This window comes from Coregonus clupeaformis, chromosome 18 (assembly GCF_020615455.1).
Source record: "Coregonus clupeaformis isolate EN_2021a chromosome 18, ASM2061545v1, whole genome shotgun sequence".
Classification (NCBI taxonomy): domain Eukaryota; kingdom Metazoa; phylum Chordata; class Actinopteri; order Salmoniformes; family Salmonidae; genus Coregonus; species Coregonus clupeaformis.
In genome coordinates, this window is record NC_059209.1 from 21,223,668 (window position 1) to 21,249,751 (window position 26,084).

Here is a 26,084-nt window from a genome sequence, read left to right on the forward strand (position 1 = left end):
ATGAAAGGTTGGTGTTGTGGCCTCATACTGTAACCCAGTATAGAGAGTATCCATGTTCTATTTTTGGCATTCCAGTGACACAGCTAACCTTTTCAGCCCTAACCTACAGGGCCCATTTGTCTGTGAGATATGATGGTGTTTGTGAGTCGTGACCATAGAGTTGGAAAGAAAGCCCACCCCTATCTTTGCCATTATTGCTTCTGTGAATGTGTGGGCAACGGCATTAAGGGCAATTCATTTCCTTGCCTTCTGCTTTTATGAGTTTATTTGTGGTTCGTAAAACAAACTCTACTTATTGTACTGGAGTGTGTGTAGCTAATAAAATAGGATTTGTGGCATCTCTATGGTCAATAACTTTCTTAAGATCTGATTATATTCAAAGTGTCATCCCCAGTCTGTACATGACCTACTGAGACTAAGAGAAAGTGTTTTATTGACTAACTGGTAATGAATCACTTCAGCTTGTAGCCAACTCAAGACTCTCTTGGTTTTTGAGTGCACTGCAAGTTTAAATGTCCATTCTTTCAAATTGAGGTTACAACAGACTGGCGACCCACTTTTTGTGTGCAAAGTCATCTCTGATGAAAAGTTACTTTATGTTTTTACTTTTGAAATTGTCCCTCTTTGAAATTGATTGAAATGTTTTCTATTTTTCCCAAAATGTCTGTTTTACTTTACGACATGGATCCAATCATTCCTGCTGGACTACAATTTTTCCCCTCCGATGAACATCACATCTCTGATGGATCAAAATCTTTGTCACCTGACTCCTCTCCTGACCAATCATGTGGCTCTGCCCGCCTGTCCTGACCAATCCCACGGCTCTGCCTGTTTTTTCCCCCATCTCTTCTTCATGGTCTATGGGAAAGCAAATGAAGAATCTTGGGCGGAAGGCAGTTTCTGTGTGCTTGTTAAAAAGAACAATCTGTGCCAGAGGAAAGTGCTGCAGCAACTGTGCTGCAGAACATGCTCGCTAAAAGGGTGACTGGACATCCCGCGAGGGGACGGGGGGGGGGCGGCACCCCTCTACCACAGCCCGCTCACTCAGTTACATAATTTATAAGAAAATCTGTGCCTCTTAAGGGACTACGTCGGAGGTGTGATGACAAAACTACAACAAACCTACCTTTTCCTGTACTGGGACATGTGGTCAGGGCGACAGTAGCGACTGGGACTTACAAAAAAACGAAAACAAATAATGTGTCGGTATTTTGTGACCAAAGCATCGATGCCAAAATAATTGTACCCTTTTCCAATGTAGGATGTGTAGCTTGCAGGAGGGACCCTGTGAATCTGTTTCCCTTCATGTTTTTTTTTCTTTCTCCTCCTTGTCAAGATTAACGATGCACAGGTGAAAGCTGATGAACGTATCAACCCCGGTTGTGTGTTTGTAAATAAACTTAAAAGCTCACTCAATAATGTGAAAACTGTCTGGGTTAAGTTTGCTATCTGCCAAGTGAGGATACATGCGCACATGAACGCACGCACGATTGTGCAAACACTTGAATTGATAGTTGCGAAAATCATGTCCCCATTCTACATGTAGCAATTGTGTGCCACAGGAATAGAGGTTGCAAAACTGTCATCTATATTTCAGGTAGTGTGCGTGTGAGAGGGAGAACGTTACAGGTACCCTTGACTCACTTAGATTCAGACACAAATCATTCCACAGGTCCTAAGATGAGACATCTGTTTATAAAATACTACATTACATAAATCAGGGTCATGTTTATTAGGCAAAAAACAAGAAAACTGACTTAAACAGGGAAGGACTACCTGGGCTCGTCCAATAGGAAACCTTTTTTTTTTTTTTTTTTTTTTTTTTTTTTTTTAAATGTTTTCGTTGTGTGCCGTAATGAACAAGACCCATATCTTACTGCTACATGAGACCATGGGGCCATTGCACTTTCACAAACAGCAGCACTATCAGGGCTTTATTCCACAACATTGCACGGTTATGTCATTCCATTCAAACAGAGTTGGTACTGTATTGATCTTCTAGATCATCTTCTTTGATATGGTAGATGTTTTTGGTTGACTTCATTTAAATGTTATTCTATCCTAGCAAGCTGCCACACATTCAAGACATGTCCATGACACTAGCAAACGGCATGCATTTCATAAAGGTCGTGCTCATTAGGCACCAAACGGAAGAAAACAGACAGTATGACATATTAAAATGTTTTCTGTTGTGTGCCCTGATGAACAAGACTCATGTTGTAAGCGCCTCAGAGAGACTGAGAATCCAAGACAATGGTTGGTGCTGCAAAATGTGACCACTGTCTGTCTCTGTCACACACAGGCTATAGGAGTCAACTTTGTAGTGGTTGAAAAACCTGTTGATAAAACCTATTATAGAATGAATACTGAGGTGGATACAGCACTGTATTCCAATAAAGAATAAATATTCTCAATGTGGGTTTATACCTTTTGAACAATTACTGTAGTTGTGTTGTACTGATGATTTTGGTTTGATTTGAAATAAAAATGTATTGATCCCTTTGGTTAACAGACACGTATTCTTGGTCATTGTTGAAGATTACTTAGATTTGATTAGATAGTATCAGAGTAGTTTTTTGTACACTAGTGTCGATGTTATATATATTAATGTCATTACTCCTCCAAGACCTAGTCTGGATTATATTTTACTTACAGTTTTAATTTTAATTAAATTGGTTAATCTGTTAATCTTTTTGTGTATTTTTTCTGCTAGGCTCTGTTGGCCACTTATGGTCATTATGAACATAATCATTTCCCCACACTGTTCATCTGGGTCGGGTTTATTAGGCACAAAATTGAAAAATAACTAACTGAAACAGGGAGGGACTACATGGACTTGTTCTATAAGAAACGCTAATTTGAGTTTTCATTATAAAAAGTTTGAAAACGTTTTCTGTTGTGAGCCCTAATGAACACAACCCTGGTTGTATGATAAACCTCCCAGCCTGTTCCTCACCCAACATTATGTTCCTTTAAGTTCAAGGTTTAGCAAGAAGTTACAGGATGTATGTAATATAATTGTATTTGGTCATTTAGCAGACATATTTATCCGAAGAGACTTTTATCCAACGCAGTCAGTGTTGGAGTAGTAAACTACTAAAAAAGTAAGTAACTACTGAAAACACTACCTAGATTTGAATTAAAATCTACGTAGTTAGCAGTGCAGCTAACTACTGGAACTACACAAAAATAATTAATGGGTGAAGTAGACAATTTATTATAATTTTCGGCATCAGACTAGGGCTGTTACCGTGACCGTATTACCGCTACACCGGCAGTCACGAGTCATGATGACAGTCAAATTCCACATGACCGTTTAGTCACAGTAATTAGGCTTCTCCAAGCTCTGATGCTGCTGATGGTCATTAGTAGCCTACCAAACTTGCTAACTGCCTGGTACTCAGCACTCTATTGTCCCTCTAATCACTCTGACATCAATGCAAGTGTCATCGAAAATCTAATCAAACACTTAATGAGAGCTCATGTTGTGCAACATTTCTATAGGCTGCAATTGCGTGAGAACAGAGTGATGGCCTCTTAAAAAGAGGAGGATCCCATCCGCTTTTAATAGGCTAGGCCTACAATGTTTATTTCTCAACTTTCCTAATATTAAGCACATTGCTTCTGTTTACAACCTACCTGACTGGCATGAAAATGAACCACGTGAAAAGCGTCCTCCATTCGCTATTTAAGTGCGTAGATGACCTGTATTTTTTTCCGCTGCCCCGGTTTCGAGACAGGTTCATGATAATGGTCCATTCTAAATCAAAACAAATTTCTCACATATATATTATTTAGTATATGTAAAGACAAGATTAAATCAAGAATAGTGTGATGGGTGACAATATTAGCCTATCACTTGTGAATTATATATTATCACTTGTGAATGATGCCCAAGGCAAACCGCACATTTTTTTTGTGTGACTTTTTCAAATCATAGTCGCACACCTCATGTAGGCTAGCCCATAGGCCTATATGTTTTGATAAGGTTTGTATCACAACTAAAGTGGCCAAATAACTTCTTTAAAATGAAGCACATTAATCCACTTTACAACGGGTGTAGAGCCTAATTGACTGACATACATACGCAGCACGTGAGTTTCAAGTTTGGGGAAGATAACTTTCACCATAAAAATATACCTTTTATAATAAAAGCAATACATGCATAATCGCATTTGTGGTCACTTTTGAGAATGGTGTTTTCCTGCTAAAGGAACATTTGCGCTTATAACCTACTGCCGTGTGCTCATTGCTGTGCTTATAATGTGAAGAAATAGCCTAATAATTTATCAACATTTTAAGCTAAACGTTCTCATCTGTTGCGTCAGGCTCATTGCTTAAAACAGGTTTTTTGATGCTAGAGGTTGTATTAATTTGGATCTAGCGCATCCCACAACTGTCCCAGACTATGTTTGGATAATAATTTCTTCCAATATCTTCAATTTGCGCCTCGGAATTTGATAAGGACGAGCGCAGTTGCATCCCTGAAGTATTTGTCTTCACTTGTAGCCTGTGAGAAAGACCCGATCACGTGACTGAGAGCCATGTGAGTGAGAGGTGCTTCGGCACGCAGCCCGGAGAAGGGAATTATAATTATTATATTCAGCCCAAGGGCACAGCGGTCACTGGCCACAAAAGGAATGTATGTTTTTAGAAGGCATTACGGCCACACACGGGATGCAAATCAAATCAAATCAAGTGTTATTTGTCGCATGCGCCGAATATAACAGGGGTAGACCTTACAGTGAACTGCTTACTTACAAGCCCTTAACCAACAATGCAGTTTTAAGAAAGAATACCCAAAAAATTCACACAAAAATACAATATGAAATAAAAGTAACAAATAATTAAAGCGCAGCAGTAGAAATAACAAGAGCGAGGCTATATACAGGGGGTACCGGTACCGAGTCAATGTGCGGGGGCACCGGTTAGTCAAGGTAATTGGGGTAATATGTACATGTAGGTAGAGTTATTAAAGTGACTATGCATAGATAATGAACAGAGAGTAGCAGCAGCGTAAAAGAGGGGTGGGGGGGCAATGCAAATAGTCTGGGTAGCCATTTGATTAGATGTTCAGTCTTATGGCTTGAGAGTAGAAGCTGTTTAGAAGCCTCTTGGACCTAGACTTTGTGCTCCGGTACCGCTTGCCGTGCGGTAGCAGAGAGAACAGTCTATGACTCGGGTGGCTGGAGTCTTTGACAATTTTTAGGGCCTTCCTCTGACACCGCCTGGTATAGAGGTCCTGGATGGCAGGAAGCTTGGCCCATAGTGATGTACTGGGCCGTACGCACTACCCTCTGTAGTGCCTTGCGGTCGGAGGCCGAGCAGTTGCCATACCAGGCAGTGATGCGACCAGTCAGGATGCTCTCAATGGTGCAGCTGTAGAACCTTTTGAGGATCTGAGGACCCATGCCAAATCTTTTCAGTCTCCTTAGGGAGAATAGGTTTTGTAGTGCCCTCTTCACAACTGTCTTGGTGTGCTTGGATCATGTTAGTTTGTTTTTGATGTGGACACCAAGGAACTTCAAGCTCTCAACCTGCTCCACTACTGCCCCGTCGAAGAGAATGGGGGCATGCTCTGTCCTCTTCTTTTTACTGTAGTCCACAATCATCTCCTTTGTCTTGATTACGCTGAGGGAGAGGTTGTTGTCCTGGCACCACACGGCCAGGTCTCTGACCTCCTCCCTATAGGCTGTCTCGTCGTTGTTGGTGATCAGGCCTACCACTGTTGTGTCATTGGCAAACTTAATGATGATGTTGGAGTCGTGCCTGGCCATGCAGTCATGAGTGAACAGGGAGGACAGGAGGGGACTGAGCACGCACCCCTGAGGGGCCCCCGTGTTCAGGATCAGCGTGGCGGATGTGTTGTTACCTATCCTTACCACCTGGGGACGGCCCGTCAAGATCCAGTTGCAGAGGGAGGTGTTTAGTCCCAGGGTCCTTAGCTTAGTGATGAGCTTTGAGGGCACTATGGTGTTGGATGTCAATGAATAGCATTCTCACATACATGTTCATTTTGTCCAGGTGTGAAAGGGCAGTGTGGAGCGCAATAGAGATTGCATCATCTGTGGATCTGTTAGGGCGATATGCAAATTGGAGTGGGTCTAGGGTTTCTGGGATAATGGTGTTAATGTGAGACATGACCAGCCTTTCAAAGCACTTCATGGCTACAGACGTGAGTGCTACGGGTCGGTAGTCATTTAGGCAGGTTACATTAGTGTTCTTGGGCACAGGGACTATGGTGGTCTGCTTGAAACATGTTGGTATTACAGCCAGTTGGTCAGCGCATGCTCGGCGTACACGTCCTTGTAATTCGTCTGGCCCTGCGGCCTCGTGAATGTTGACCTGTTTAAAGGTCTTACTCACATCGGCTACGGAGAGCGTGATCACACAGTCATCCAGAACAGCTGATGCTCTCATGCATGTTTCAGTGTTACTTGCCTCGAAGCGAGCATATAAGTAATTTAGCTCGTCTGGTAGGCTCATGTCACTGGGCAGCTCGCGGCTGTGCTTCCCTTTGTAGTCTGTAATAGTTTGCAAGCCCTGCCACATCCGACAAGCGTCGGAGTCGGTGTAGTACGATTCGATCTTAGTCCTGTATTGACGCTTTGCCTGTTTGATGGTTCGTCGGAGGGCATAGCGGGATTTCTTATAAGCTTCCGGGTTAGAGTCCCGCTCCTTGAAAGCGGCAGCTCTACTCTTTAGCTCAGTGCGGAAGTAATCCATGGCTTCTGGTTTGGGTATGTACAGTGGGGGAAAAAAGTATTTAGTCAGCCACCAATTGTGCAAGTTCTCCCACTTAAAAAGATGAGAGAGGCCTGTAATTTTCATCATATGTACAAGTCAACTATGACAGACAAAATGAGGAAAAAAAATCCAGAAAATCACATTGTAGGATTTTTAATGAATTTATTTGTAAATTATGGTGGAAAATAAGTATTTGGTCAATAACAAAAGTTTCTCAATACTTTGTTATATACCCTTTGTTGGCAATGACACAGGTCAACGTTTTCTGTAAGTCTTCCCAGAGGTTTTCACACACTGTTGCTGGTATTTTGGCCCATTCCTCCATGCAGATCTCCTCTAGAGCAGTGATGTTTTGGGGCTGTCGCTGGGCAACACAGACTTTCAACTCCCTCCAAAGATTTTCTATGGGGTTGAGATCTGGAGACTGGCTAGGCCACTCCAGGACCTTGAAATGCTTCTTCACGAAGCCACTCCTTCGTTGCCCGGGCGGTGTGTTTGGGATCATTGTCATGCTGAAAGACCCAGCCACGTTTCATCTTCAATGCCCTTGCTGATGGAAGGAGGTTTTCACTCAAAATCTCACGATACATGGCCCCATTCATTCTTTCCTTTACACAGATCAGTCGTCCTGGTCCCTTTGCAGAAAAACAGCCCCAAAGCATGATCTTTCCACCCCCATGCTTCACAGTAGGTATGGTGTTCAACTCAGCATTCGTTGTCCTCCAAACACGACGAGTTGAGTTTTTTTACCAAAAAGTTATATTTTGGTTTCATCTGACCATATGACATTCTCCCAATCCTCTTCTGGATCATCCAAATGCACTCTAGCAAACTTCAGACGGGCCTGGACATGTACTGGCTTAAGCAGGGGGACACGTCTGGCACTGCAGGATTTGAGTCCCTGGCGGCGTAGTGTGTTACTGATGGTAGGCTTTGTTACTTTGGTCCCAGCTCTCTGCAGGTCATTCACTAGGTCCCCCTGTGTGGTTCTGGGATTTTTGCTCACCGTTCTTGTGATCATTTTGACTCTACGGGGTGAGATCTTGCGTGGAGCCCCAGATCGAGGGAGATTATCAGTGGTCTTGTATGTCTTCCATTTCCTAATAATTGCTCCCACAGTTGATTTCTTCAAACCAAGCTGCTTACCTATTGCAGATTCAGTCTTCCCAGCCTGGTGCAGGTCTACAATTTTGTTTCTGGTGTCCTTTACAGCTCTTTGGTCTTAGCCATAGTGGAGTTTGGAGTGTGACTGTTTGAGGGTTGTGGACAGGTGTCTTTTATACTGATAACAAGTTCAAACAGGTGCCATTAATCCAGGTAGCAGTGGAGGACAAGACTCTTAAAGAAGAAGTTACAGGTCTGTGAGACCAAAATCTTCTTGTTTGTAGGTGACCAAATATTATTTTCCACCATAATTTCAAATAAATTCATTAAAAATCCTACAATGTGATTTTCTGGATTTTTTCTTCTCAATTTGTCTGTCATAGTTGGCGTGTACCTATGATGAAAATTACAGGCCTCTCTCATCTTTTTAAGTGGTAACTTGCACAATTGGTGGCTGACTAAATACTTTTTTCCCCATTTCGTACAGTCACTGTGAGGCGGTCGTCGATGCACTTATTATAACCAGTGACTGATGTGGTGTACTCCTCAATCCATCAGAAATCCCGAACTTTCCAGTCTGTGCTACAAAAAAGTCCTTAGCTTAGCATCTGCTTCATCTGACCACTTGTTTATTGACCAGTCTCTGGTGCTTCCTGCTTTATTTTTGTTAAGCATAATCGGGAGGATGGTTTATGGTCAGATTTTTCCAAATGGAGGGGGGGGCTTTGTACGCGTCTCTGTGTGTGGAGTAAGTGGTCTAGAGTGTTTTCCTTCTGGTTGCACATTAACATCTGGTAGAAATGAGGTAAAACTGATTTAGTTTCCCTGCATTAAAGTCCCCGGCCACTAGGGCCTCGCCTCTGGATGAGCATTTTTCTGTTTGCTTAGTGGCTATACGTTCATTGAGTCCGGTCTTAGTCCTCATTCGGTTTGTGGTGTAAATAGACAGCTCCAAGAATATATATAAACTCTCTTGGTAGATAGTGCTGGTCTACAGCTTGTCATAATACTGTACCTCAGGCAAGCAAACCTTGAGACTTCCTTAATTCGTGCAGCTGCTATTGTTTACAAATATACATAGACTGCCACCCCTTTCTTACCAGAGCTGCTGTTTTATCCTACGGTCCTGCCACTAAAAACATCCCACTGATGCTGCCACCCCATGCTTCACCGTAGATTCCATTTCTGTGGCGCTTGGCATTCAGCCAAGGTTCATCTTGGTTTTATCAGACCAGAAAATCTTGTTTATCATGGTCTGGTCTTTTAGGTGCCTTTTGGCAAACTCCAAGCAGGCTGTCATGTCCTTTTACTGAGTAGTGAGTCCGTCTGGCCACTCTACGATAAGCCTGAATGGTGGGTGCTGCAGAGATGGTTTCCTTCTGGAAGGCTCTCCCATCTCCATGAGGAACTCTGGAGCTCATTCAGAGTGACCATCGGGTTCTTGGTCACCTCCTGACCAAGCCCTTCTCCCCGATTGCTCAGTTTGGCCGGATGCCTCTAGAAGTGCTTGGTGGTTCAAATTTCTTCCATTTAGATCACAATCCTGTCTCGGAGCTCTGCGACAATTCCTTTACCTCATGGCTTTTTTGCTCTACATGCACTGTCAACTGTCTTTTATATATGTTCTTTCCAAATCATGTCCAATCAATTGAATTTACCACAGTGACTCCATCAAGTTGTTCAAACATCTCAAGGATGATCAATGGAAACAGGATGCACCTGCGCTCAATTTCGAGTCTCATAACAAAGGGTCTGAATACTTATGTAAATAAGGTTTTTCTGTTTTTTTTGTTTATACATTTGCAAACATTTCTAAAAATCTGTTTTCGCTTTGTCATTATTGGGTATTGTGTGTAGATTGATGAGAATATTTTTTTATTTAATCCATTTTAGAATAAGGCTGTAACGGAACAAAATGTGGAAAAAGTCAAGGGGTTCTTTCTTTCTTTCTTTCTTTCTTTCTTTCTTTCTTTCTTTCTTTCTTTCTTTCTTTCTTTCTTTCTTTCTTTCTTTCTTTCTTTCTTTCTTTCTTTCTTTCTTTCTTTCTTTCTTTCTTTCTTTCTTTCTTTCTTTCTTTCTTTCTCTTTCTTTCTTTCTTTCTTTCTTTCTTTCTTTCTTTCTTTCTTTCTTTCTTTCTTTCTTTCTTTCTTCTTCTTTCTTTCTTTCTTTCTTTCTTTCTTTCTTTCTTTCTTTCTCTTTCTTTCTTTCTTTCTTTCTTTCTTTCTTTCTTTCTTTCTTTCTTTCTTTCTTTCTTTCTTTCTTTCTTTCTTTCTTTCTTTCTTTCTTTCTTTCTTTCTTTCTTTCTTTCTTTCTTTCTTTCTTTCTTTCTTTCTTTCTTTCTTTCTTTCTTTCTTTCTTTCTTTCTTTCTTTCTTTCTTTCTTTCTTTCTTTCTTTCTTTCTTTCTTTCTTTCTTTCTTTCTTTCTTTCTTTCTTTCTTTCTTTCTTTCTTTCTTTCTTTCTTTCTTTCTTTCTTTCTTTCTTTCTTTCTTTCTTTCTTTCTTTCTTTCTTTCTTTCTTTCTTTCTTTCTTTCTTTCTTTCTTTCTTTCTTTCTTTCTTTCTTTCTTTCTTTCTTTCTTTCTTTCTTTCTTTCTTTCTTTCTTTCTTTCTTTCTTTCTTTCTTTCTTTCTTTCTTTCTTTCTTTCTTTCTTTCTTTCTTTCTTTCTTTCTTTCTTTCTTTCTTTCTTTCTTTCTTTCTTTCTTTCTTTCTTTCTTTCTTTCTTTCTTTCTTTCTTTCTTTCTCTTTCTTTCTTTCTTTCTTTCTTTCTTTCTTTCTTTCTTTCTTTCTTTCTTTCTTTCTTTCTTTCTTTCTTTCTTTCTTTCTTTCTTTCTTTCTTTCTTTCTTTCTTTCTTTCTTTCTTTCTTTCTTTCTTTCTTTCTTTCTTTCTTTCTTTCTTTCTTTCTTTCTTTCTTTCTTTCTTTCTTTCTTTCTTTCTTTCTTTCTTTCTTTCTTTCTTTCTTTCTTTCTTTCTTTCTTTCTTTCTTTCTTTCTTTCTTTCTTTCTTTCTTTCTTTCTTTCTTTCTTTCTTTCTTTCTTTCTTTCTTTCTTTCTTTCTTTCTTTCTTTCTTTCTTTCTTTCTTTCTTTCTTTCTTTCTTTCTTTCTTTCTTTCTTTCTTTCTTTCTTTCTTTCTTTCTTTCTTTCTTTCTTTCTTTCTTTCTTTCTTTCTTTCTTTCTTTCTTTCTTTCTTTCTTTCTTAATAAAGTGCATCATTATTCCCATAACATTATTACAGAGAATCAGACAAGTTATGCTACCCTCTGCCTATTGGCTACTTAGCTTATTCAAGCCTGTCTCAAAATACAGCACTTCCCCTTTAAGACAAAAAAAAAAAGCTATTTACCTGACTCGCTTTTCAAAGATGTCTAGAAATGCACACGTTTTGTGCTCTTCTAGGAAGCAATCAGATGTGGAGTATGTGTCAGGTGTGTGAGATGAGTCCTAGTAGGTCCTAGGTAGGGTTGTGTAAGTATATTCTCCCTCTCTGTTTTCAGGTGAGTACCTGAGCAGGTATGGGAAATGCCACCTGTGTTACGCCACCTGCTATAAGTGCACAGGTCCTGAGAAGGAGGACTGCATGAGCTGCCCATCCAGCAGGTGAGATGGACACACTGCAGTGGATTAGAGAATGGGTCATATTCATTAGTGCAGACGTCACAAAATTGCAACTGAAACCGAAAGCAATGGACTTGTATTGGACAAGTTTAGACCTTGGAGCACCTTTTGATACACTGAATGTCTTGTCTGTGAGATGAGACTGAACAGCATGTTCTTTGATTAAACATAACTTTGGAAGTTCAGCATCACAAAACGAATGTTTTGATGAATGATGATAATGTCCAAAAATACTTTTCATGTTGATATTATTGGAATTCTATATAACGTAACGATTTACATTTACTTTGTATTATGAAGCATACATTAAAGCAATTTTACACGAGAGGGCGTGGCACAATTGCTTTTCTACAACGGAGTTACCAATTCAATAAAATCTTTATTTTGAAAAATGTATTCATAGGCTACTATTTCATCCCTCCACGAGAATATACTGTAGTCCCGACACAAATCTAGGGTTGCCAGTCAAGCCTACTGGTCGTTTGTTCGATTGGAATCGTTGCCAGCCAAGCTGATTTTGTTGTTCGTTCCATTGAGGTTCGTTCTATTGGCACGTTGCTTTGCAGGCTCTTCTCTCTTGCTAGCTAGCCAACTACACAGCTAACACAATCACTTCCATGTTCAAACTGAAACTGGAGAGACAGCAAAACAGCTGCATTTCATTTCATTTTACCTGTTATTCTATTGACATGTCTTTGGATAAAAACTATGCTGATGCATGATTTTGCCCTTCAGAGAAAAGCTGTCTGTCTCGTCCTGACTCTGGGCCAGTGGAGATCGCATTTCAAAATTGAAACAAATGTTACAAAGGTCTGAGGGGCAGTAGCCTAGTAATGCACAGGTTGACTTTTAACCAGCAGTCCCCGTGGTTATATTTGCGGGTGGGCGGGTTTAGGGTCATGAAATACTGTGTGGATGGAAGGTTGGTTGGGTGGCGGGGCGAGGAGGGGTGGGTTGAATAAAGAGAAAACAATACATTAAAAAAATCCATACATGTATCATTCTTGTGCAATCTATATCTATAGGTTACACCGAGGTTTTTATTTCATTATTTTAGGCTATCTGGCATTAGTGCATAGGCTAAGCCTAAGCTTTAGGGCCTAACTATGCGTGCCAAATGTTTTACAGACACATTTTTATGACAAAAATAAACAATACAATATACAGTAGGCAGTAGTAGGGTTGTCATTAGTTAACACAGCCACAAAATTATAATTATGGCTAAACTCTTGCCCATTTCTACAATTTATCTTCTTAAAATCTGATTTTAAACATTTACCACACTGCTAACCTTATGCCTAACCCTAACCTTGAATTAAGACCAAAACGCTAATTGTTTTAGCCAATTCTGACTTTGTGGCTGTGGAATATGACTTTGTGGCTGTGTTATCTAGTGGAAACCAAGTACTGCAAGAAGCCCCTGGAGTGATGCGGTAGCTGCTGTGATTGTTCAAGATTTCACAGTGGACAGTGGACCGCCCACATTCCTTCAGCACCGGTTAGATTTCAATGTCATCATTTAGCAAAAGACCTGTCACTCAGTCTGCTGTATAGCATAGAGCAAATATGGATATTCTGAACTTCTTCCGAAAGGGAGGCAATAAAAGCGAGCAGGTTGAGCACAAGAAGGCAGCAGTAAATGTGGTGGAGAGGACAGAACAGCCAGAAAGTCAAATTGCAGCAGCAGAGTTAAAGGCGCTGCATGGTCAATCTGTTGTCTGCATTGGCCATGTAGCATTTACGGTGATACGGCCTCTGCAGAAGTCAGGGCATTCATACTTATTGCACTTCGTGGAGCAGCGCAGAGCTGTTGTGAACGCAAGTTGTTTATGTTTATACAGGACCTCCCGCCCCCACCTACCGTCAACCAATCATGTCAATGCGGAGCTATATGGAGCTATACAGAGCCCTCCGCATTGTTACAAAATTTGGGAGGCGCACGCGATGTGGTACGGAGCTCAATTTGGCCTCTGCATGCCTCTGGAGGCTTCGCAATTGCGTCACACCCTCCATACGGAGCCTCTGACCACATTTTCGGATCAAGCATAAGAGGCTCTGCTTTGTCAATCCGACGTCTGAAGTGGCTGTACAGCATTTATTGGGATGCAGCCTCCAAAGACGTCACGGCTTTCATACTTCTTGCGGTTAGCAGAGCAGAGCTATTGTGAAGGTGGTCCTCTGTAGCTCAGCTGGTAGAGCACGGCGCTTGTAACGCCAGGGTAGTGGGTTCGATCCCTGGGACCACCCATACACAAAACACTTTTTTGACATGCGTTTTTCTGGATTTTTTTGTTGTTATTCTGTCTCTCACTGTTCAAATAAACCTACCATTAAAATTATAGACTGATCATTTCTTTGTCAGTGGGCAAGCGTACAAAATCAGCAGGGGATCAAATACATTTTTCCCTCACATTTTTCCCTCATTTTTCCCTCACACTACCGTTCAAAAGTTTGGTGTCACTTAGAAATGTCCTTGTTTTTTTTTTGTCCATTTAAAATAACATCAAATTGATCAGAAATACAGTGTAGACATTGTTAATGTTGTAAATGGCTATTTTAGCTGGAAACGGCTGATTTTTAATGGAATATCTACACAGGTGTACAGAGGCCCATTATCAGCAACCATCAGTCCTGTGTTCCAATGGCACGTTGTGTTTGCTAATCCAAGATTATCATTTTAAAAGGCTAATTGATCATTAGAAAACCCTTTTGCAATTATGTTAGCACAGCTGAAAACTGTTGTGCTAATTAAAGAAGCAATAAAACTGGCCTTCTTGAGACTAGTTGAGTATCTGGAGCATCAGCAATTGTGGGTTCGATTACAGGCTCAAAATGGCCAGAAAAAATTACTTTCTTTTGAAACTCGTCAGTCTATTCTTGTTCTGAGAAATGAAGGCTATTCCATGCGAGAAATTGCCAAGAAACTGAAGATCTCGTACAACGCTGTGTACTACTCCCTTCACAGAAGAGCGCAAACTGGCTGTAACCAGAATAGAAAGAGGAGTGGGAGGCCCTGGTGCACAACTGAGCAAGAAGACAAATACATTAGAGTGTCTAGTTTGAGAAACAGACGCCTCACAGGTCCTCAACTGGCAGCTTCATCAAATAGTACCCGCAAAACACCAGTCTCAACATCAACAGTGAAGAGGCGACTCTGATCAGCCTGCCAGGAATAGAGCTCACCCACTCTGGATAACATGCATCAGTCTACAGTGGGGAGATACACTGCCAATTTTGCAGGTTTTCCTACTTACAAAGCATGTAGAGGTCTGTAATTTTTTATCATAGGTACACTTCAACTGTGAGAGACGGAATCTGGAGGGCTTCTTAAAGAAAAACTAACAGGTCTGTGAGAGACGGAATTCTTACTGGTTGGTAGGTGATCAAATACTTATGTCATGCAATAAAATGCAAATTAATTACTTAAAAATCATACAATGTGATTTTCTGGATTTTAGCTAATCTGCCTGCAAGGAGCTTTACCTATGAAACAACCTACAAGGTATCATCCTGACTTGAATCTGATCAGCCTGTCAGGAATGGAGCTCACCCACTATAAATGTATATATTATTGACAAAACATGAAGTGTCCCTTTATAATTATACACATATCAGTTACGCAAGCTAACAACCAGCTAACAAGACTACTTAGCTAACTAGCTAGCTCACAAGACTAGCCAAGTTAGCTGCGTTGTTCCTTGCATGCGATTGGCTGTGTTCTTCTGGGCAGCACGCAGCCTGGGAGACAGGGTTGCCTGTCAGGTATTGTTCAGGGCTTAAATGCCCCGCATTGCAATCAATACAGCCACAGGGCTCCTTGATAAAGTGGTTATCGTGCATCAAAACAAATGAAAATAATAAATAATAAAAATTATATGCCATTTAGCAGACGCTTTTATCCAAAGCGACTTACAGTCATGCGTGCATACATTTTTACGTATGAATGGATGATGCGTGGTACTTTTGATTATCTCGTGATCTCTACAAAACAACTTTTGTTATGTAGCGATCATGAGATAAATAAGTTGTGATCTCAACATAATGAGGTAAAAAAAATAATATATATATATATATTCATATGTCCTCTCTGGACTTCCGTAGTGTTTCGTGTAGGCTTACCCTGGCGTGATGTTTTGATAACCATGTAAATCTCTCTCGGACAAGGTGACTTTTATCAATATATTTGCCTGTATTTATCCCCAAAAATGAAATGCTAATTAGCTTCTATCATACAGAACTACAAATGCCTGTCTCAAGCTTCATGTCACTCACCAGGGCCATGATGATCTGGAAGAGACTGCCGAATCGAGGCAAAGGTAAGAATCTCTGGAGTAACTATCTAATGGTAGCTACATTTTGTAATTAATAAATTGGCTAAAGTTGGTTAAATTTAGCCAATTTTAAATTGAAAATGCCTGTTATCTAACTAGCTAGCTCATGGTTAGCTATTTAGCAACATTAGCCGTCTATTTGTCTAACCATTTAAATGCATGAGAAATTCATAAAAACAAGTGCATCTTTCTTTGGCTTTTATAAACCATAGTCTAGCTTGCTAGTTAACTAGCTAGCTAACTTAGATAGTGAAGCTAGGGCTATGCATTCTTGATAATGTTTGTTTGTGTCTGTGGGTGAGAGGTGAGTAGCCTACTTCAAGTACTACTTGACTTGTAGCTACCTTAGCTAGTTTTATTATTTTAGTTTGACTTTTTGACAGGTTTCAGAGATGGACTGATTAGCATCCTCTCTTGTGTCAACAGTGTGCTTACTTTACCGCGGCAAAATATCGATACAGTACATTCGGAAAGTATTCAGACCCCTTGAATTTTTCCACATTTTGTTATGTTACAGCCTTATTCTAAAATGGATTAAATAGTTCATCTTCCAACAGGACAACGACCCTAAGCACACAGCCAAGACAACGCAGGAGTGGCTTCGTGACAAGTCTGTGAATGTCCTTGAGTGGCCCAGCCATAGCCCGGACTTGAACCCGATCGAACATCTCTGGAGAGACCTGAAAATAGCTGTGCAGCGACGCTCCCCATCCAACCTGACAGAGCTTGAGAGGATCTGCAGAGAAGAATGGCAGAAACTCCCCAAATACAGGTGTGCCAAGCTTGTAGCGTCATACCCAAGAGGACTCGAGGCTGTAATCGTTGCCAAAGGTGCTTCAACGAAGTACTGAGTAAAGGGTCTGAATACTTATGTAAATGTTATATATGTAAATGTTATATATATACAGTGAGGGAAAAAAGTATTTGATCCCCTGCTGATTTTGTACGTTTGCCCACTGACAAAGAAATGATCAGTCTATAATTTTAATGGTAGGTTTATTTGAACAGTGAGAGACAGAATAACAACAAAAAAATCCAGAAAAACACGTAAAAAATATTATGAATTGGTGGCAAAAACCTTGTTGGCAATCACAGAGGTCAGAGTAAAGGGTCTGAATAATTATGTAAATAAGGTATTTCAGTTTTTTATTTGTAATACATATGCAAAAACCTGTTTTTGCTTTGTCATTATGGGGTATTGTGTGTAGATGAGGAAAAACATTTATTTGATCAATTTTAGAATAAGGCTGTAATGTAACAAAATGTAGAAAAAGTCAAGGGGTCTGAATACTTTCCGAATGCACTTAATGTTTGCTGTTACCCTCTGGACAGCAGATCATTAGTATAGCTAGCAGGCAGGGTATGTAACCTTCTTTAGTCCTACCTGCTTTGGTGGGTTTTAAATGAATTGGTATTCACACGTTTGTTTTTGAGGTAGAATTACTGTCATGTTGTTGATGCCAAATTGCAAACCTTATTCGCATCTTCTCTATTCCAGAACCAATGGGTGTGCCTGAGTCTTATCATCTCTCAACTAGGTCAGCTGTTTCAACCTGGAACACTATTCTCCTGCTTTGGTCTATTTCAGTCATTGCAGTAAGTCATGAAGAGCAGGAGGGTGTGAAGGGTTTTGTCTGGTGTTAGAGCTGGGCTGGAACAGAAGCTTATACACACTCCTGCCATTCAGATCTGGAGCTGTCCACCAGTTTAAGTCATTATTCTGTACTATGGGTACGGGTGGGAGGGAGTATTGATATATAATGCATGCACCATTCTCAAGTTGAAGTTGAACTTGTTGAATAAATTATTTAATGTTGACTTAAATTCAGATGTTTATAAACTCAGCAAAAAAAGAAACGTCCTCTCACTGTCAACTGCGTTTATTTTCAGCAAACTTAACGTGTAAATATTTGTATGAACATAACAAGATTCAACAACTGAGACATAAACTGAACAAGTTCCACAGACATGTGACTAACAGAAATGGAATAAAGTGTCCCTGAACAAAGGAGTGGTCAAAATCAAAAGTAACAGTCAGTATCTTGTGTGGCCACCAACTGCATTAAGTACTGCAGTGCATCTCCTCCTCATGGACTGCACCAGATTTGCCAGTTCTTGTTACCCCACTCTTCCACCAAGGCACCTGCAAGTTCCCGGACATTTCTGGGGGGAATGGCCCTAGCCCTCACCCTCCGATCCAACAGGTCCCAGACGTGCTCAATGGGATTGAGATCCGGCCTCTTCGCTGGCCATGGCAGAACACTGACATTCCTGTCTTGCAGGAAATCACGCACAGAACGAGCAGCATGGCTGGTGGCATTGTCATGCTGGAGGGTCATGTCAGGATGAGCCTGCAGGAAGGGTACCACATGAGGGAGGAGGATGTCTTCCCTGTAACGCACAGCGTTGAGATTGCCTGCAATGACAACAAGCTCAGTCCGATGATGCTGTGACACACCGCCCCAGACCATGACGGACCCTCCACCTCCAAATCGATCCCGCTCCAGAGTACAGGCCTCGGTGTAATGCTCATTCCTTCGACGATAAATGTGAATCCGACCATCCCCCCTGGTGAAACAAAATCGTGACTCGTCAGTGAAGAGCACTTTTTGCCAGTCCTGTCTGGTACAGCGATGGTGGGTTTGTGCCCATAGGCAACGTTGTTGCCAGTGATGTCTGGTGAGGACCTGCCTTACAACAGGCCTACAAGCCCTCAGTCCAGCCTCTCTCAGCCTATTGCGGACAGTCTGAGCACTGATGGAGGGATTGTGCGTTCCTGGTGTAACTCGGGCAGTTGTTGTTGCCATCCTGTACCTGTCTCGCAGGTGTGATGTTCGGATGTACCGATCCTGTGCAGGTGTTGTTACACGTGGCCACTGCGAGGACGATCAGCTGTCCGTCCTGTCTCCCTGTAGCTCTGTCTTAGGCGTCTCACAGTAGTACGGACATTGCAATTTATTGCCCTGGCCACATCTTCAGTCCTCATGCCTCCTTGCAGCATGCCTAAGGGACGTTCATGCAGATGAGCAGGGACCCTGGGCATCTTTCTTTTGGTGTTTTTCAGAGTCAGTAGAAAGGCCTATTTAGTGTCCTAGGTTTTCATAACTGTGACCTTAATTGCCTACCATCTGTAAGCTGTTAGTGTCTTAACGACCGTTCCACAGGTGCATGTTCATTAATTGTTTATGGTTCATTGAACAAGCATGGGAAACAGTGTTTAAACCCTTTACAATGAAGATCTGTGAAGTTATTTGGATTTTTCCGAATTATCTTTGAAAGACAGGGTCCTGAAAAAGGGACGTTTCTTTTTTTGCTGAGTTTGTTATGTTATGTATAAAAGGCATATATATATTTATATATATTGTTTACTATTTTGATTTCTTTAAAACAATGTAATTGTTGGAGTTCAGGTGATTGATGGGTGACTAGGTGCATTCTTGTCAAATAAATATGCTTATTCATTCATGATTATGGATAATCTCAGCAATGAGTTAATCTGGCTTTGAATCTGCAACAGAATATGTCAAAAAGTTAGTTCTGAATTGCTTTAATACAGCAGTGAATTCTGACACCATGATGGAAATATATTTCACCTTGTTCATATACACTGCTCAAAAATATAAACGCAACATGTAAAGTGTTGGTCCCATGTTTCATGAGCTGAAATAAAAAATCCCAAAAAGCTTATTTCTCTCAACTTTTGTGCACAAATTTGTTTACATCCCTGTTAGTGAGCATTTATCCTTTGCCAAGATCATCCATCCACCTGACAGGTGTGGCATATCAAGAAGCTGATTAAACATCATGATCATTACACAGATGCACATTGTGCTGGGGACAATAAAAGGCCACTCTAAAATGTGAAGTTTTGTCACACAACACAATGCCACAGATGTCTCAAGTTTTGAGGTAGCGTGCAACTGGCATGCTGACCGCAGGACTGTCCACCAGAGCTGTTGCCAGAGAATTGAATGTTAATTTCTCTACCATAAGCTGCCTCCAACTTTGTTTTAGAGAATTTGTCAGTACGTCCAACTGACCTCACAAACGCAGACCACGTGTAACCACGCCAGCCCAGGACCTCCACATCCGGCTTCTTCACCTGCGGGATCGTCTGAGACCAGCCACCCGGACAGCTGATGAAACTGTGGGTTTGCACAACTCAAGAATTTCTGCACAAACTGTCAGAAACCGTCTCAGGGAAGCTCATCTGCGTGCTCGCCGTCCTCACTAGGGTCTTGACCTGACTGCAGTTCGGCGTCGTAACTGACTTCAGTGGGCAAATGCTCACCTTCGATGGCCACTGGCACACTGGAGAAGTGTGCTCTACACGAATGAATCCCGGTTTCAACTGTACCGGGCAGATGGCAGATGGCCTCGTGTGGGCAAGTGGTTTGCTGATGTCAACGTTGTGAACAGAGTGCCCCATGGTGGCGTTGGGGTTATGGTATGGGCAAGCATAAGCTACGGACAACGAACACAATTGCATTTTATTGATGGCAATTTGAATGCACAGAGATACCGTGACGAGATCCTGAGGCCCATTGTCATGCCATTCATTCGCCGCCATCACCTCATGTTTCAGCATGATAATGCACAGCCCCATGTCGCAAGGATTTGTACACAATTCCTGGAAGCTGAAAATGTCCCAGTTCTTCCATGGCCTGCATACTCACCAGACATGTCTCTCATTGAGCATGTTTGGGATGCTCTGGATTTAATTGTACGACCGTGTGTTCCAGTTCCTGCCAATATCCAGCAACTTCGCACAGCCATTGAAGAGGAGTGGGACAACATTCCCCAGGCCACAATCAACAGCCTGATCAACTCCATGCGAAGGAGATGTTGCGCTGCATGAGGAAAATGGTGGTCACACCAGATACTGACTGGATTCCTGATCCATGACCCTACCTTTCTTTAAAGGCATATGTAACCAATAGATGAATAACTGTATTCCCAGTCATGTGAAATCCATAGATTTGGGCCTACTGAATTTATTTCAATTGACTGATTTCCTTATATGAACTGTAACTTAGTAAAATCTTTGAAATTGTTGCATGTTGCGTTTTATATTTTTGTTCAGTGTAGTTGACAGAAATTATAAGGGATTAAATAAAAGCCTCTACCAGCTGAAGGAGAAGAGGATCTGGTAAAATAAGCGTATGTTGCTAATATCATCTAGGTAGGTAGCTAGCTAGCTATACAGCTTCTTTGCAAATAACTAGCCTAGTATTCATGGCACATTATAAATATCTGACTGTTACTAGGATAGTATTCTGTACAAGACACAAGGCCTTAATAAATAAGACAACAAATATTAGTTAAATAAAATATGGAAAAGTAAATTCAATCGTTCAATATATCTTTAGTTTTGGATCAAGGTAGCTAGCTAGCTGACAGCAAAGGTGTCAGCTAGAGATTACGTGCAGGAGCCTGCAGGGATATGTAGTCTTGCATGATATCTACTTTGATGCTAATTAGCATTTTCGAAATCTGAGAGGAAATAGAGCCGAATATATTGATAAAAGTCACCTTGTCTGAGGGAGATTTACAACGACACGTCAGGGTAAGCCTACACGAAACACAGCCCTTATATGAAGTGTTTCTAAAATCCACAATGGATAAAATTAATGTTGAAAAAACAACTGGAACCATTTCTGTGTTTGACCGCTAGGTTTTATGGTTATTATGACGCGTCCACTGTGTGGCTCAATTGGGCACTAGCTCAAAAACTCAACATTTGCATGAATTTTGTCAACAAGAAGTACAACATTACAACTCTTTTCTGAGATGTGAGATAATTAACTTGTTCTCTGTAATATCATAATGCTTTGGAATCGTGACATTATGCACTTAGAGGAAAATAGACAGGTTTCTCGAATATCTCTGATCTGACGGCCTACTGAATCTGACTGAACGTCGCGCCGATCTGCATCACAAACAACACATTTGGAAGCTGATTGGCTGCTTCTCTCTCATAACTCCGCCCCGTAGTTACTGTATGTACGACCAGCCAATGTGTGCCAGCAGTTCGCGGGAGAAGGGGTGACCTGGCAAGGTGCTGCATGCTAACGTTAGCTAACAAGCTAGAAGCTAATTCCATGGCTATATAGCTAGCTAACTCGTTTGTTACTGTATAAAAATTTGATTGCTAATTCCAGAAGTTAGATAGACGTGTTGATTGTATTCTGAACGAATATCTCCAGCACCTTGCTCTGTTAGTTACCAGGCTAATAAGCTAGCTAGCAAGTTGTGTGGTAATTTAGCTAGATAGCTGCAGTGCAACATAACCAAAGGCATTTACAACCTTCTCTAAACACATAAGGCAAGTATCAAGTTGTATTTGTCAACATTTTAAGGGATGAGTAGTTGGACAAAACCTACTGCAATCATTGTGGTCGAACACATTAAAATACTTAATTTTTGGCACACAGTGACTGTGTGTGAGAGAGAGGGAGAAGGACCCCTTTCAAGTGGCCTTTACAGTCTTTGAGTTCCTCCTTGGTGAGACAGTATTTACAAATACTTCTGGTTGTCATCTCTGCCAGTGTGCTTCATCAGGGTATCAGGAGATAGAAAGCCCACCTTCCTGCTCTGCCCCTCCAGCACTGACACCATATTTTCTGAAACAGTAAAGCTGTTGCTTGACTCAATACTGTCAAAGCTGCTAGCCATCGGTATAGCTATACTGCATATTTGACTTCTTTGGTAATGTCGACTGGAAATTGAGAGGCATAATAGCCAATAACAGTGTTTAATTAGTTAACTGACTTGTCATGCCCATGCCATAGCAATCAGTCTGCACAATTAACAAATTATTTTATTAGTGACCTGTGATAGAGACATTGACTTACAGGTAACAGTTATTATTGTCCTTAGAATCACTGGAGTTCAAGAAACATGTTACAATTTACACAAAGTGTTTAACTCGGTTTCCTTAATAATGGTATCCAACATATGATGGGCAGAACTTCACTGAAGAGCATGAACATTTTTGTATTGTAATTCTCTTTGCATAATACCTTATTGAACATGTGACTAGTTTCTGGTAACAAAGTGGCACTGTAAATTTGACTGAACACAGTATAGTAACAATGGATAAGTCCAGACTCTTCTTCCTCATGAATACAGTTCGAAACATTAGTAGTAGTATTGGAAACAAAGTGATATTCCTCATCAATACAGTTAGAAACATTAGTAGTAGTATTGGAAACAAAGTGATATTCCTAATTTTCTCTCCGCTATGGAGACAGGTCATCAGCCGGAACCACCTGTGAAAAAGGAGTACAAATTATGTGTGGAAACCTAAAACAGATGATCAATGTACAACTCATGGCAATTGCACTAGTCACAATTCAAATACCCAACTTGTTTATTGTTCACGATAACTGTACGCTCCAACCATTAATTCACAAAATGTACCCAAGTATGGTCTTATTGAGTAGTTATAGCACAATTAGTACACTGTTGCCCATTAGGACCAAGCATGAGGAACACTGAACTAGACTAAATACTATTGCCACATCTATTCCAGAAGAGGTCAGTCTAATGCACTAAGGTGGTCAAGGGCAAATGAAGGGTGAATGAGTTTAAAGTTTTATTAGTCAAATATACGGGATATTCACCACCCTTCTCCCCGCCATAGATTTACAAACATTGGATTGGTGTAGTCATTGGCTATAGAGGGAGTTTCCATTGTTGTAAAATCCATGACAGTGCACTCTTTGGGAGAAGGGTGGACAATCAGGACACAAACTTACCATTTACCCCTAAGAGCCAATTTATGCTTGATCCAAAAATGTGGTCGGAGGCGACGTATGGATGGTGTTACGCAATTGCGGAGCCTCTGGAGGCACGCAGAGGCCAAATTGATCTCTGTATCGCATCACCGTGCGCCTCACACATTTTGTAACAATGCAGAGGGCTCCGTATAGCTCCAAATTGACATGATTGGTTGACGGTAGGTGAGGGCAGGAGGTCCTGTCTAAACACAAACTCACTTCCTTGACAACTTCCTTCACAACAGCTCTGTGCTGCTCGGCGAAGCATAAGAAGTATGAATGCCCTGACTTCTGCAGAGGTCATATTACCGAAATGCAGACATCGGATTGACCATGCAGCGCCTTTAAGTCGAAGTAAGCTCTCACACAATCACCCTCATGGGCTTAAAGGGAATTGACTGGTGGTGTAAGGAATATGGTGGAACTGTCTCCAACCATGGTTGTACCAATCCATTGCTCTTAAGTCCATGAAGGGGAGTAACCAAGTGCATACCATTGGAACAGAGGGGAGGGAACCACAACACCAATGCATTTTTCAGCCATTTTGGTGCCACTCCAGCCCTTCCTTCCTATGGGAGAGCATCCTCACCTGTCTGATGGTGAGCAGCTTGGTAAGCAGCATCTGGAAGACCGGAGGGGACAGCGTCTGTTGGAGGAGCTGCTGGGGTTGCAATGCCATTGGTCAGCTGAACCACTACCTTCTCATAGTTTCCTGAGGGTTGGACCACAAAATAGATTAGCTGAAAGGCACACTGTGTGGTCTGGAGCAAATTAACTTATATAGAAAGGCTTTTCTTCTCAAAATTACTTTTGTAGCCTTCGAATATAACAACAGGAAAATTAGACTGAATCAGACATTCCAGTCCAAACCATAGATCAGCCCCCTTTCAGAGTATCTGTTATTGTTCCCACTGTTGACAATTTACAATATTTACTGGTATGTAAACAAAAGCTAGACTTGCAACAAATAAAATGTCACACAAGAACTCAGTGGGGGAGGATGGGACTACAATATGAATATAATTCAATTTTAATTCATGCTGTAGAGTACCCCTTATGTTGTAAGATCACTGTGGCCTGCAGTACAAGGCGCAGAGGTGGTTGAGAGAGCACATGAGGGCTATGCCCAATTCTCCACCCTTCTCCCTAAAGGATCGCACACATCGCACCGAATGTGGCCCTAGCGTTTGTCTGCGATCGTTCAGCGCACTGTGTTTTAGGGACTACCCGCTGTAGACGTCTGACGTGATTCTACATGTAAAATTGGTGCACACTCGGTTCGCAAATTACGTTCAGAGGTGCTAAGTACTCTGGGCCAGCAAACTCTACTGCTGTGTCTGAGCCTTGCACTTGCAAACTCCTTATGAATTTAAAAGCATAGGATTGGTGTAAGCATTGGAAGGAGGGAGTTTCCAATGCTAAATCCATGCAACAAAAAAAAGTATAGAAGTGCACACTTTGGGAGAAGGGAAGATAATCGGGACGCAACTCAACAACATGACTTGTAAGTCCAACTCATTTGAGTACTGCCTATGAGGAGAAAGGGTACTTCACACACGGTCTGTTCACAGTGTGTGAAATGATGTGTCTTTGGGTTGCACAATCAGTGCCAAGTAATGACTTGGAACCATAGAGTTAGATACAGTACAGCAGGGTTACGCAACTCTTACCCTACGAGGTCTGGAGCCTGCTGGTTTTCTGTTCTACCTGATAATTAATTGCACCCACCTGGTGTCCCAGGTCTAAATCAGTCCCTGATTAGAGGGGAACAATGAAAAAAAGCAGTGGAACTGGCTTCGAGGTCCAGAGTTGAGTTTGAGGGCAGTACAGTATCTACATGTATGCTTGGAACCCCTCCACATCCTATCTATCCATCCAAGCATTAGTACCTAATATGGGATACTTACAGTGTATCAGCTGTTATAGATTAACTTCATGAGGCTGAGCTCCTACATGTGCTCATTGCTCAGTGAACATGCCCCCCAGTGTTGTCTGCCACCACTCTTCTCCATCCACTTCTGAAACTCCTAAACAGACGGACAGAAAGACAGACAGGCAGACAGTCGGACAATGTGAGAGCTGGGCCCAAAAAAATAAACAAATGTAAAACAAAATGTTATATTGTATGTACAATATATAGCATGATGACATGCTTTCAGATAAAGCCCTTGCTCTTGAATACCCACATACCATAGTAATACCCTCTAGTAACTTCAGTGCATCATACTGTGAGGGAAAAAAGTATTTGATCCCCTGCTGATTTTGTACGTTTGCCCACTGACAAAGACATGATCAGTCTATAATTTTAATGGTAGGTTTATTTGAACAGTGAGAGACAGAATAACAACAAAAAAATCCAGAAAAACACATCTAAAAAATGTTACAAATTGATTTGCATTTTAATGAGGGAAATAAGTATTTGACCCCTCTGCAAAACATGACTTAGTACTTGGTGGCAAAACCCTTGTTGGCAATCACAGAGGTCAGACATTTCTTGTAGTTGGCCAC

General features: G+C 41.3%; 1 protein-coding gene across 3 annotated transcripts in view; it reads left to right on the forward strand.

Annotated features, from left to right (window-relative positions):
- Positions 1-11,860, forward strand: part of LOC121551983 (proprotein convertase subtilisin/kexin type 5) — a 63,110-nt gene extending 51,250 nt beyond the window's left edge. The window contains exon 21 of one of the 3 annotated variants that reach the window (XM_041864689.2): positions 11,344-11,860. In XM_041864689.2, coding sequence (XP_041720623.2) covers positions 11,344-11,450 — 107 coding nt within the window. In that variant the 3' untranslated portion in view covers positions 11,451-11,860. Of the gene's footprint in view, positions 1-869; positions 2,514-11,343 lie in introns of those variants that run through there. The other 2 variants (XM_041864688.2, XM_041864690.2) reach the window with 2 other exon arrangements.
- Positions 11,861-26,084: the final 14,224 nt, after the last annotated feature.